Source organism: Mandrillus leucophaeus, unplaced genomic scaffold (genome assembly GCF_000951045.1).
Source record: "Mandrillus leucophaeus isolate KB7577 unplaced genomic scaffold, Mleu.le_1.0 Scaffold113, whole genome shotgun sequence".
Lineage (NCBI taxonomy): Eukaryota > Metazoa > Chordata > Mammalia > Primates > Cercopithecidae > Mandrillus > Mandrillus leucophaeus.
The window spans coordinates 5,212,162-5,227,004 of record NW_012099543.1 but is presented as its reverse complement, the minus strand read 5'-3'; the positions used below and the strand labels follow the sequence as shown (position 1 = coordinate 5,227,004).

At 34.4% G+C, this 14,843-nt stretch overlaps 1 protein-coding gene across 2 annotated transcripts in view; it reads right to left on the bottom strand.

The window, feature by feature from the left end:
- DZIP3 (DAZ interacting zinc finger protein 3) overlaps positions 1–14,843 on the bottom strand; it is a 99,083-nt gene that overhangs the window by 13,080 nt on the left and 71,160 nt on the right. For both annotated transcript variants that reach the window (XM_011995433.1, XM_011995440.1), the window contains 5 exons: positions 10,062–10,130; positions 7,135–7,231; positions 5,598–5,701; positions 3,900–3,987; positions 2,171–2,272 (listed from right to left, as the gene is read on the bottom strand). In XM_011995433.1, coding sequence (XP_011850823.1) covers positions 2,171–2,272; positions 3,900–3,987; positions 5,598–5,701; positions 7,135–7,231; positions 10,062–10,130 — 460 coding nt within the window. The remainder of the gene's footprint in view (positions 1–2,170; positions 2,273–3,899; positions 3,988–5,597; positions 5,702–7,134; positions 7,232–10,061; positions 10,131–14,843) is intronic.

Here is a 14,843-nt window from a genome sequence, read left to right as displayed (position 1 = left end):
CTAATTTATTGATGGGAAAGCAAAAGTCCAGAAGAGCTGATTTTCCCAAGATCAACATAGCTCTTCACAAAGTTAGGATATGAACCCAGACCTCATTAGTGTACTTCCATTGTATGTACCATCTGAATTTACAGCAAATAGCGCTGTAACGTTTCTAGCTGCTCTTCTCTCAAACTCTCTCCTTTAATGTTCAGTGGTCACCAATGCTTGTACTTTAACACAACTGTTAGCTTAATCAAGCACAGCAATGACCCTAATTAGGAAGCACAAAAGATACAGGTGAACCCTCAGAATGTTAGCAAAGGATGCTTATGAATTACCACACAGCCTAACTGCCAGTGGGTTTTTGTACTTAACTAAACCTGGGTAAGACACGTCAGACATAAGACAGTCTCCAAAGGGATAAAAAGATCTGGAAGGTCTGGAGGTCAAGGTTTGACTATGTTTGTCAGATACAGAGTATCACTTGCATCCGACAGCCAAGGCTTATACTGGTCTGGTTCCAGGAAACTCCAAACAACTCCAAACAACAGCTCTGTATCTAGCTTCACTGTCTGTGGACCCATTTTATAGTTAAGAGCCATGGCAGAGTTTAACTACAATCTAAGGACAGTATTTTGAGTATGTGTAGAAGGTACAGTGTTTTTAGATATCCTACAAAAAAATATGTGTTACTGCAGGGAATCTTTGGAACTTCTCTGGAACACATTCCTTACCAGAGTAGTTGGGTATGATGATGATCCAAGCCTAGAATAATAATGTTCATAATCCACTGTTCCTATAGAAACTGAATTAACCAAAAATATAAAAGGCAATACTATTATTCTAAACTAAAGCCCATGGTATATATCCCATAATTCTTTTAGCTATAGATCCTGCTTTTGAAACAGTATCCATACAAATGATATAATTTTTAAATTCTTTGTTATACTCAACCATGAGGAGAAATAACATTTTTAGATTTCCATTATAAGCAGGAGTGGTGATATCAAAGTCATCTGTCCCCAAATATCTTATATTTTTCCTCTCTTCCTACCACCAGATCTCTTAGAATAATACAAATTATCATCTAATGACACCTTCTTAAAAGGTCTTTTGGATAGTTGTGTGAATTTACTGAGTTAGGGTACTATGTTTCCCAGAAATACAGTACGGGGATTAGTTTATCGGATTAAGATCCACTGGTCCCTAACAACAAGCAGAGAAGGGGCAGAAGTGGAAGCTGTTCTTGCTGTTGAAGGTAGAATAGAATATAAAACTTCACAAAAAGAAAGTCTAAAGTAGAAATGCAGAGGTGAGGTCCAGCTGTGCAGGGTATTACATTGAGATGTTTCAGTCATCTCGTGCAGTGGTCCCCAATCTTTTTGGCACCAGGGACTGGTTTCATGGAAGATAATTTTTTCATGAACCGGGGAGTGGAGATGGTTTTGGGAGAATTCAAGCACATTACATTTATTGTGTACTTTATTTCTAGTATTATTACATTGTAATATATAATAAAATAATTATATAACTCACTATAATGTAGAATAAGTGGGAGCCCCAAGCTTGTTTTTCTACAACTAGATAGTCCCATCTGGGGATGATCAGAGACAGTGACAGATCATCAGGCATTAGATTCTCACAAGAAGCACACAACCTAGATCCTTCATATGCACAGTTCACAAAATGGTTCACACTCCTGTGAGAATCTAGTGCTGCAGCTGATCTGACAGTATGCGGAGCTCAGGTGGTAATGTGAGCAATGGGGAGCAGCTGTACATAAAGTTTTGCTTGTTCATCAACCGCTCACCTCCTGCTGCGCACTGGTCCGTGTCCCAGGGGTTGGGGACCTCTGATCTAGTGGTAACATGAGGACACTGGGAACTCTCAGTATTCATCATTTAGCTCCCACAAGGTAAGTGAAACAGGATGAGTGAGAATATATTACTCTATGCATATCAAATGCTTCACTAAAATCCAGTGATACAACGTATTGTACAGGCCTTACCCATCTAATTATATCATCTGGTGACTCGAAGGTATGTCAACTTAATTACAACTGATACTCACAATATGTGCCTATTCCATTTTGAACACACATTAAACATACTGTATATTCAGTGTTTCACAGCCCTTACCATTTTGTCAAAATGAAAAGGGCAATTATTCAAAATGTTGTATTTCTTACCAGTATCTCAGGACTGGGTGGTGGAGGAGGAAGCTGGACTGGAGGCAAGGTACTCAAGGCAAATCCTTGCTTTACTTTGTTTATTTGTTCATTGTACTGTGTCTGGTAGAAGAAGACTAAAAATACTTTAGACAACAATCAACTTTAAAGAGACAGCATATGGGAATATCTGATGTAGTTCTGAATAATACAACGTAAAAGAGTGGTTCCCAACCTGTCAGAAATAATATAAAAACAGGTTCTGACTAAAAAAAAAATTCTATAGACCATCCCCACATGTAAACAGTTGTATTTTTAAGAGTCATTACTGGTAAATAAGAAACAGAGACACAGATAATTCACAGATCTTTGTGATAATTCCTCAGTGTTTCCAAAATTTTCAGCTCTAAAATAGGAACCACTGACATAAATAAAAAAAGAGACTAAAGATTCAAGAAGCTATAAATATTATACTGGCTAAAAAATAGGGGAAAAATGTATTTGTAACAAGCAGTTAAACTACTTGCAAATGTTCATTTTAAAAACTGAAGGAAAAATTTCAGACATTACTTATTAAATTCTACATTGTGTTTATCTCACAATCTGTAACTCTAGCTTGTTCTAGCTCCTTGTACATTTTATTCTCTTGGATTCTGACAAAAACTCCCACCTGGAAGTTTAACAACACGTTTTCAACATTTTTTGGCATTGTCCCCACTTTTGCTTACCACATTATTTTGTAAAGAACTCATAAGAACTGGGAAAAAAAGTCTTATAAAACAAAACATTTAGAAACTTCTGCATGGAGGACATGTGCTTGGAAGAAAACATGGGGCAGGTCTTTTGAGGCCAAAATTTTGAATAAACCCAACAGAAACCCTAAGCATCACTAAAGACTGAGTAAGAAAGAGTTTGGAGAGAAACAGTGAAAACCCTCAAGGGAGCTGGACAAATATCCAGTTGCTTTTGGCACTTCACAATTGAATGGCAATGCTTTTTTTTTTTTTTGCTGACAGTGTTGTGAAATCACAAAAAAATCAACATTATATATCGACCTTAGTATATAAATACAAAAAGACTCTAAAATAAAATCAATTAATAAATAGTCAGTGGATTATCTCTTTAGATTATCTGTAGCATGGTCCTACACCAGTACTTAGGAATTTACTATTTTGCATTATGGAATAATTACATAAAAAGTTAGACTGAAAACAAATACAGGCCTACTTGATTTTCCTTTTAATTCTGTAAACACATTATTACTCAGACTGCATTAAAACATTTAGCTTTTATTCCAAATTTTCTTTTAGAGACAGAGTCTCACTCTGTAGTTCAGGCTGTAGTGCAGTGGCATGATCAGAGCTCACCATAACCTTGAGCACCTGGCTCAAGTGATCTCTCGCCTTGGCTCCCAAAATGCTGGGATTACAGGCATGAGCCACTGTGCCTGGCCAAAACATTTAGTTTTGATTGGGGCACTGTTAGCTTTGAAATTCTAGGAAAGCTAGGTGTGAGGGCACAATTTTTGAGTTTATTATTTTCTTGACTAAGGATATAAAAGACTACATGTGTGAATCTAGGATGTTATCTACAACCAACCACAAGGAAGTAATCTCAAAGTGAAGGCATAAACTTTAATAACTAAAATGGAAAATATGTTCTTCCTTAATTTTTTCTACTAATATGTTTTCTAACTTTACACCATCTATAACATTAAGCCAATTTTCTCTAAATATACTTCAGGACTTACCCTGAGGAATGCAATCTTGTTTCTAACATCTGCCACAATGGCATTCCAACTGTCTACCGCAGCCTTTAATTGAAGTGATTCTAGGTTGCTGTTGTAGAAAAGGAGACACAAAAGAAAGTTCTTTCTTTTTGTAACACTGAGGTTTCCAAACATGTCTATCATGCTTTCTAGCATATATGTTAACAAAAAACAAAATTACCCCCATCACCAACAATTACTTCAAATGGACATAAAGAGGTATGGACAGGTGTGTTACTAAAAATAACAAAAACAGTAATAAAAAAATTCATTTTTCAAGAGCAAATATAATTGATACTTCCAGAACAAGTTTTTTTTTCTATCTTGATGATATATATTTAGTACATGTTATAAAACCTTTGTAAGGAATCTTTCCAATGAAGCAGGAAAGCTTTAGTAATCTAATACAGTGGTGTTCTCTAAAATGTTGACCCATGTTGGAAGCAAGTTTTGGACTATCTTCACATTAACTCTGACATCAAAAAGCCATGGTTGGTCTATATGGCTCCTTTGCAAATTAGAAAAAGATACTGTCTCTGGGAGGATAAATCAGAAATACCCTCTCTATGAGGATAAATGAGGTTGCTGCCTTTATACAGTACATAAATTGCACAAACAATAGTTTTATCAACTCATGCCTACCAAACGACTTAACAAAAGTAGGAACAACTTTGAAGCCGTTAGGGTCTATTATCTCTAGAAAAAATCTTTCATATGGCCTTTTAAAAGGTTTTATCCGTTATAACATCCCATGCCAGTATCACCCAGCCCAACAATTTTATAAGAGCTGAACAAGTTATCACTAGGATAATCTCATACAAAGAAGTTCCATAATATCCTAATGTATAGAGCACTCTTCCTCCTTCTAGCAAGCAAAAATAGATCATTTACAACAGTACTTCCCTGACTTGAGTGCACATCAGTATATCCTGATAATCTTGTGAAACATCAAAGACTCTGATTCTTTAGAATGAAAGAACAATGCTGATTATTAAAATAATAATCATTTAAAAATAATGATGCCTGGGTCCCAGAGATTCTAATTTAATTAACTCTTTAAGTTTGGTGTACCCCATGAAATTATAAATTTAAGGAGAGTTTCATGCAACCTGTTCAATATTTGAAAATTACTCTATAATTACTATAAAAGCATAGCAGAAGACTACCTTTAACATACGATTTAGGTGTTAATACTGATGTTTCCCTCAACATATTCCCTAGGTGTTTAAAATCAGGCATTATAAAGGAAAACAATTAGAAAAAAAGTCTTCCAGTTAGAATCTACCTTGTTTCATAAGTGTCTGGTGTTCATGTATGTCTCTGAGACTTTTGATCTACTTCACTACAGAGGAAGGGAAAAAATCTTTCGGCAGCTATTATTGTACACAGTACTCAGTAGACTTCTCAGTGCTTCAGCAGAAGCAGCCAAGTACAAGCATCAAAGTAACTAAATGACTTTTGAGGTTTAACAACAACAACAACAACAACAACAGCTTCTGGTAAAAGGAATTTCAGGGGGGAAAAACGAAACAAAACAAAATAAAACCAAAAAACCCACAAGAGCTTCTTTAAGAACTCTGATGTCACATATGTAAAACATATCACAGATTATATTCAACCGTGGAGACACTTGCTAACATCTCTAAAACTAATATGCATTAAGAAAGAGGGAAAGATTACCTTGCTGCCATGTGAGTCACCCTGGCAAGCTGATTGAGACATTCCTTTTCAGTCTGCTCTAGATGAAGCAAACCAAAATCCCTACGACACTGTAAGAAATACACCTACAGGTTTTTGAGAGAAAGAGAAAGAAGTTGAAGGTGTGCTTGTAAAGAAACATTCTCTTCTCAATCATCTCAAGTAAATTTAAAGCTATTTCTCAATTTCTTCCAATAGCATCTAGGTTCCTTGACCATTCAAGATACATCACAAAAGCTTTTAAATCTAATTTCTTATTTCTTTATTTAATGGTTACTAGGTTGGTAAACATTCTAGAGCATGTCTTTTCAAATGTGTACTCACACTGGAATCATCTCAGAAACTTTCAAAAATGGTGCCTTCGTCCCAGATATTCTAATTTGATTGATACTGGGTATAGCTTGGGCATTGGCATTTTTAAAAGCTCTCTGGTAATTCTAACATGCAGTAGTTTGAGAATACTCCTGCTATCTATTTTTTTGGTCACTGATGAAGAGGTAATAATAAGATCATACAGAAAGATACAAATGGGCTTAGGAGATTACGTAGTTCAGTGTCTCTCCCGTAGCAGGAATCCTTTCCATATCACTACTTGTATTCATTTAGCTTCTGTTTTTTACTACTAAACATTCAGTATTCACTAAAATACACTGTTGGACAGCATTAAGTATTAGAAAGTTCTTTCCTTCTAAAATTAATAATAGAAGCACAAAGAAACTTACTGATTAAAAACAATAAAAAACACTGCATACAAACTTGAGCTTTTAAAGTAATCTGAACTTTTTCTTTTGTTAAAGCTAGTATCCCAACAGTATTCTTCATGGATTTTTGGTTCAGGTACTACTTCTTGGTTGCTGACTTCCAGGATCCCAAGTACTCTGCTAGAGAACAGAGCTTACCCATGACAGGTGGAAGGTTTGTGGTGCTTTTAATGTCAGCGAGCTCTCCAAAAATGTGAATCTTATTGTGTATCAAGTTTTGTTATGTATATATAAAAATTACATACACACATACAATCATATTTCTTTTGAGAGACCCTAGTTGTGTGGTGGTCTAACTTAGAAAAATTTGGGTAACTTTACTGCAGTCTGAAAAGTTGGGTTTTTTATATTCAGGTGTATGACGTGTATGTATTTTTGTAACATCTATATCGGAAGTAGCAAACAAAGAAGATATTGTGGCAGCAATAAAACGTTATTATTAGAAGTTTGGCTTAGTGACTTGGCTTCATGAAAATTTCCCCAAGATGTCTGTATTTGCCATACATACTGTAATAGACCAATTTCTTCAAGTCATTGGGGGAAAACAACATAAGATCATCAAAACTGTAGTATTCACACATGATATGCCAATGAGTCAAAAAAGCACAAGACTTTGAGCTGTATTTTCCTGGCTGATACTAAGATGTCTTACTCCTGTTTATACAAAAAACAATCTTTTAAAAATTCTTTAGTATCATGGTATACAAGTAGTTTTCCCCTCACCCCATACCCCTGTCCCCGTTTTGTTTTGTTTTTACCTCCGCTGTTAAAGCTCTGCTAGTTTCTGCATTCAGTTTGCTTATGTATGTTTTCATTGTGCTTTCCAGATTATGTTTTTCCACTTCCCACTGAGATCTGAAATACATGATCATTAAAGACTCTGCAATATTACATCAAGCACAGCCTTTTTCATCTAATTCAGGAGGAAGAAAGATAAGTTATACAATCAGTAGGAAATTATTTCTTGGAGAAGTATATATAGCACATAGAAACAAGAGAGGATATTGTTCAATCCCTATTGTTATTCTTTACTATCAAGAGTATAGAAGTTTTAAAGCTATCAGGGTAGAGGTTATGATTCAAAACTTGGCTCTTAAATCAAGTTGTCTGAGGATGAATCTTAGCTCCACAACTTATTAAATGTAAAACCCCTGGGCAAGTACAATAAACTGAATGTTTGGGTACCCCCAAAACTCATATGTAGAATCTTAACCCCCAAAATGATGGTATTAGGAGGTGGTGTCTTTGGGAGATGATCAGTCACGAGGGCGGAACTAAAATGAATGGAATTAATGCCCTTTTTAAAAAGGCTTGAGAGAGCTCCCTTGCCTGCCTTCTGCTATGTGAAGTTACAGCGGGAAGACGGCTGTCTATGAGGAAGTGGATCCTCACCAGATACCAAATAGGCTGCTACCTTGATCTTGGACTTCCCAGCTTCCAGAACTGTGAGAGAGACAATTCTATTTTTATAAGCCACCCAATCAATGGTATTTTGATAGAACAGTTCAACCTAAGACAGCAAGCTATTTAATTTCTCTATACCTCAGTTTCCTCACATGTAAAAATCAGGAAAACGGAAAAAACAGTACGACTTAAAGAGCTGTTGTGAAAATTAATTCAGATAATATAAAGCACTTTGTGTTTGGCACATAATAAGCACCAAATAAATGTTAGCTGCTATCTTGATTAATAAGTTCTACATAAAATTTCTATAAGCTTTTTTGTTATCTCAACAATAGTAACCACACAGGTTTTTATTATACCTGTCATTAAGTGAAGTCACTGCATTAAAATATATGACTGGTTCTTTCAGTGCTCACATTCAACATTTTCAGTGCTCACATTCAGTGCTTACATTCAACAATGAAAGCAAACCCTATAGTTTGAGAGGGAAGGAGGGAGATGATGGTAAAGACATTGTTTATGAAGGACATTAGGGAAATGGTTACCTATGAGGTTCCTTTTTTTTCTATCCCATCTCAGCTTCCTACACTTGAGTCCCAGAATTCTATAAACATACAAACCAAATTCTAAATTTAATGAAAACAATTAATTGAAAATACAGCATTATAATAGAGACTGTCACAAAGGCCGTCATTGATGTTTTATTATTAGAAACACTTGGATACTTGAGGACCTAACAAACATTGATGAGAAACTTGGTAACAGTATATTATAAATATCACTAAGGTTATACTTTTTTGAGGAGAAAAAAATAAAATATTCAAGCAGATATATTAACATAAAAGGAATTATTATACCACTAATATCATGTAAAATTTGCCTAAAAGAAAAAAATTACAAATTGGACTTCATCAAATTAAGTTTTGTGCTTTAAATGACATCAAGAAAATGAAAAGGCAACCCACAGAATGAGAGTATTTGAAAATCATGTATCTGATAAGGGACTTGTATCTGATAAGGGACAAGAACTCTTAAAACTCAACAATAAAAAGACAATCTAATTTTTTAAATGGGCAAAGGATTTGAATAGACATTTCTCCAAGAAGATACATAACTGGTCAATAAGCACATGAAAAGATGCTCAACATAATTAATCAGTGGGAAAATGCAAATCAAAACCACATTTATCTACTGCTTCACACATAATACAACGGGTAAAATAAAGATGTAATCTAACATGTGTAAGAAATGTTGATCAGAATGTGGAGAAATTGAAACCCTCATACACTGTTTATAGGATTAAAAAATGGTGTAGCTACTTGGAAAACAGTTTGGCAATTCCTCAAAAAGTTAAACATAAAGTTTACTGATCACCAAGCAATTCTACTCCTTGGTACATACCCAAGAAATACAAAAACATGTTCACAAATCTGTATGTAAATATTGATAACAGTATTCATAATAGCCAAACAATGGAAACAAGCCAAATGTCCATCAACTGATGAAAAATAAAATAAGATATAGCCAGGGAATGGAATATTATTTATCCATAAAAAGGTATGAGTAATGATACATGCTACAACATGGGTGAATTTTGAAAATATGTTAAGTGAAAAATGTTACTCACAAGAGGCTACATATTATGTGATCCAATTTATATGAAATGTTCAGAAGAGGCAAATCCATACAGACAGAAAATAAATTAGTGGTTGCCAGAAGCTGGAGGAGGGGAGAATAGGGAATGACATCTAATGGGCTTCTTTTTTGGGGTGACAAAAATGTTCTGGAAATAGATACTGGTGATGACTGTAAACCTCTGTGAATATTCTAAATCAATAAATTGTATATTTTAACAGAGATAATTTTATGCTGTATGAAATGGATTTCAAAAAAGTGTTATTAAAAAAATTACCCACAGGCAAAATAGATGAGTAAGAATAAAACTTGGCCAGTTTCATAAAGCAGTCACATCTAATAGTATTGACTGGGGTAACTCTTAAGGTCTAGTCTCTGGCAGTAGTTTGTTCTGGGACTGTAACGCTGCTGATCAGATTCTTCTAGCAGTTTTCTAGAGTCAAAGCTAAAGTGACCATACCTCCCTATTTGCCTAAGATACCCCCAGTTTACAACTTTTGTCCCAGTGTATTATTAATACTGTTCAACATCAGTCTCAAAAGTATGCCAGTTTGAAAGATAAATAACATCGATATGCCAGTCAGAAAGTGTTGAGTGAAATACAGTTTCAGAGAGAGTGCACCCAAAGAAAAAGCTAAGTTTGTACCTTTTCATAGAAAGTTGCTCTTTAAGGTTCTTGATTTCATTATCTTTAGCATGGATTTGACGCTGTAATCTAAGCAAACAAGCAAGAAAGTCAAAAGATGTTAGAAATTATTTGTTGTTAACACAGTCAGAACAGCTCTAACTACAGCTGTGGAAGAGACAAAGTATGTCCATTTGGTGCCACAAATCTTGAGCCTGAATACAACTGAACTCCTAGAACTGGTCCTTTTGAAATGTATCTTGTTTCTGATGTCTGATTTACTGACTTCCCAAAGAGAGGGGAACTAAGTTCTAATTCAGTAAATTAGAAAGCAAAAGAGAAGTGTTATCTTGCATCCTAAGTGCAGTGACTTGGAAAAATGTTTTTAGCTCTTCATGCTTCAGCTTACCTACTAGAAAACAAGAGATGGTATCTTCTGATTTTCTAAGCCTGTTGTGAGATTAAGAACTTTAAGTTCCTTAAAGTGGTATTATATCAAGTCATGCAAATTATGAAAGATTTAAGGTCTAAAGGAAATCAAACCTTAAATATTGAAGTGATGAGGCTATGTGTAAATGCAAATTTTAATTAAAACTATGAATTATCACCTGGGGGTCACTCACATGATCTTATCATGGAAAGAATGGGTAACAATTTTGTATAAATCAGAATCTATAGCCTGTGATCAGCTTCAAAATTAATACATAAGAAACTAAGAGAAACGCAAATACTTTTTGGTTGACATATATTCACATACCGTTTCTGATGTTCCTCCCTTATGCTGCTGTATTTCTTTTCACAACCAAGCTTTTACATAAACCTAGTAATTAACTTCAATATGAAAAGATTTATAATAAAAGCACATTTCTCTTTAAGTCTCTAATGTATTTAAACTCGGGATAAACAGAATAATTTTGGTTAATATAAAGTATTGGAATAATAAAGTCTTTGAAATGACGACTTTAATGTTGGATGGATTGCTCACTACTAGATTTCAGAGACTACCCATTCACCTTTACTCTAAGCTTCTTAGAAGACTTAGAGACTTATAGTTAATGCTCTGTTGGTCTGAGAATGCAGTGAAAAGAAACCAGGTCTCTTTCTGTACAAAAGAGGTCAGTTCTCAAGTGAAATATTAAGAAATATAAGCTTTGTTAGTGTAATATATAGGAATACGTTGACAAGAGTTGAAAAGCAGTTAAAATTTGTAAGACTGACATCTCATTTGCCTTTGTATACTTTCATTACTTCAATATTCTACCCAACTCTAGTTTAGAGTGGGCAATAATAGTTGACATAACTAGTGGGGAATTCAGAACACCTAGACTCTTAAATAATAGAGGATAAGGTAGGCATAGTTCTTACTATCCAGCTCAGGTAAGAGCCAGCTACATATGTTCAGGCAGTCCTAACTTCTCAGTCTTTTTCTCATGTTTAATATAACAGGATGAAATTACTAGATTTTCTTTCTAAAAAATCTAAAGTTCTCAAGTTAACTCTAGCTGACTATCAAGTTTTATTACAGACTGTTGACAGCAGTTTCTTGACATATGATTAACTGCTTATTGCAGTTTATCCAAAGTAAGTCACTTCCATAAAATTTTCTTTGTTAACACTTCAACTATCATCAACAAATATTTGCCAAACATTTACTGCACACATCAAATTGAATTAGGCCAAAAAAAACCACACCATTTTTGCTTTCTAATCTCTATATTCCAAGATCAAAGAAGCCAACATTTACAATTGAAGAATATTTATATTTTATCACATACTCTTGGGCAATGTTCAGATGAAATACACGAAGAAAACGTTCAAAAGTTTATCTGAGAACACAGAGTAGTCATTATGTCCATTCTGCTTTGGTGCCCTGTCTTTTCTTCCATCTCATCCCACCTAACCTTCAATGCCTAGGTTCAGTACTGTGTCTTTAATCAAGTTCTTCATTGAAAGAAGTTCCTGATCACAACAATCAAAAGTATTTTCTCTACCCTACAAAACTTCCACTAAGTATACTCTTGTTTGACAGTTATTCATTGTTTTTTAAAAGTTAACTTTTTATTTTGAGATAATTGTAAGTTCACATGCAAGTACAAGAAATAATACACAAAGAACCCATGAATCCTTTCCCCGATTTCTCCCAATGGTAAAATCTCGCAAAACTACTGTATAATACCCTAACCAGAATATTGATGGTGATAAGAGTCGAGATACTGAACCGTTCTATCACCACAGGGATCTTTCATTTTGCCCTTTTAAAGCCACAACCACTTCCCTTCCACTCTCATTCCCTTCTTATAACCTTGGAACCACTAATCTGTTTTCCATTTTTATAATTTTGTCATTTCAAGAATGTTCAGCAAATAGAAACATATATAAGCTTTTGGAACTGGCTTTTTTCATTCAGCATAATTCTCTGATGTCTGCAGTGTTTGTAGTATTTGCAGTGATATCACTGTTTCATTCTGGATGGTAGTAATTTATGTCTTTTCTTTTATGTTGTCAGTCTTGCTAGAGGTTTGTCAATTTTATTGACCTTTTCAAAGATACAGCTTTTTGTTTCATGGATTTTCTCTACTATTTTTCTTTTTCCAACTCATTCTTTCTTAGTTTCGTTTCTTTTTTTTTTTTGAAATGGGGCTTTGCTATGTTGCCCATGCTGAACTGTAACTCCTGGGTTCAAGCAATCCTCCCATCTCAGCCTCTCAAGTAGCTGGGACTACAGGTGTGCACCACTGCATCCCGCTTCTATTATTTCTAATCTTTGTAATTTATTTCCTCCTGCAAGCTTTGAGTCTATTTTGGTTTTCTTTTTCTGGGATCTTGGAAGTGAGAGCTTGGATTATCCACTAAAGACTTTTCTCTTTCTAATGTGTATATTTAGTGTTATAATCTTCTCAGCACTGCCTCAGCTGTGTGGCACAAATTTTGACATACTGTATTTTCATATAAATTCAATGTATTTTGTTTCTCTTGAGATCTCTTCTTTGACCCATGGATTATTTAGACATGGGTTGTGTAGTTTCCAGGTCTTTGGAGGTTTCTTGGTATCTCCCCGTTGATGTCTAATTTGACTCCATTGTGACCTGAGAACATGCTTTGTATGATTTCAACTCTTAAATTTGTTGTTGAGGTTTGTTTTATGGCCCAGAATATTGTCTATCTTGGTAGATACATCCTGTGGTCACTTGAAAGTATGTGTATTCTACTGTTATCTGGGGTGTTCTATAAATATCAATTAGGTCCTGCTGGTTGATGGTGGTTATTGAGGTCTTCTATATCCTTGCTGATTTTCTGTTTAGTAGTACTATCAATTGAGAGTGGAGTTTGAAGTGTTCAATTATAATGGTAAACTTTTCCATTTCTTCTTTCAGTTCTATCAGGTTTTACTTCATGTGTTTTGAGGCTGTTTTTCATACATATACCTTGAGGTTCTTGTGGATTGATCCTTTTATCATTAGGTAATGTCCCTCTTTGTGTTCAACAGTCTTCTTTCTTCTGAAATCCATTTAATCTGATTTTAATATAGCCACTCTTACTTTTTTCCATAAACGTCTGCACGATATATCCTTAGCTTTATTCTCATTTAGGTCCCTTTACCCTCCTCACTTTTTGAATATATTGTTGTGTGTCTTCTACATACATTGAATTCCACGAGATGGTGTTAAAATTTTTGCTTCAACCATCAAATATGGTTTAAGAAATCAATAAACAGTAGGAAACTTATTATTTATCTTACTCTTTACTCATTCTGATGGTCTTCTTTCCTTTCTGAAGTTTCAAGCTTCTACTATATATATATTTTTAAAGTTTAGAGACCTTCCTACAGCCATTCTTTAATGGTAGGCTATGTGAATTTGCTAGCAATAAATTCTTATAATTTTCCATCATCTGAGACTGTTTTTATTTTCTTCTATTCCTACACAATATTTTTGCTAAATACAGGATTCATGGTTCTGCTCTTTTCTTTCGGTAACTGAATAAACTGCCACTTCACTCTGGCCTTCATGGTTTCAAATGAAAAATCTGTTGTCATTCAAATTACTGTTCTCATAAGTAATGTTTTTCTCTGCCTGTTTTCAAGTCTTTTCTTTGTCTTTTGTTTTCAGAAGTTAAGTTATGATGTGTCTTAGCATGGATTTGAGTTTTTGCTGTTTGGGGTTCACTTAGTTTTTGAATTTGTAAATTTATAAATTTCATCAAATTTAGGAAATTTTCAGTATTTCTTTGAATACTTTTTCAGTCTCTCATTCTGCTCTCTTTTTGAAATTCCAGTGACAAGTACTTTAGCTCTTTTGTTATTGGCTCAAAGGTCCTTTAGACTCTTTTTAATTTTTTTCCCCCAGTCTATTTTCTCTTTTTTCTTTAGATTGAGTTCATTCTACTCATCTGTCCCCAAGTTCACTAATTCAATCCTCGGTCATCTCCACTTTACTAGTGATTATATCCAGCAAGTTTTAATTTCAATCACTGTATTTTCTAGTATACAATTTCCATTCTTTATTATAACTTATTTCCTTCCTGAGATATTCTAGGTTTTCATTTGTTTCAAGATTTTGTTGAAGCATTTTTATGATGGTTGCTTTAAAGTCCTTGTCAGATAATTCAAATATCTGAATAATATTAATATTGTCATTTGTTGGTCTTTTGTCTTTCTTGTCTTAATTTCCTGGTTCTTGGTATGATCTATGTTTTCTAATGTAGGCTAGATATTTTGAATATTATGAGACTCTGGGTTCTATTTAATCTTCCTATTTTTAGCAGGCAGTCTCCTGTTGAGGTATAATGTAAAAGCCAAGGAGG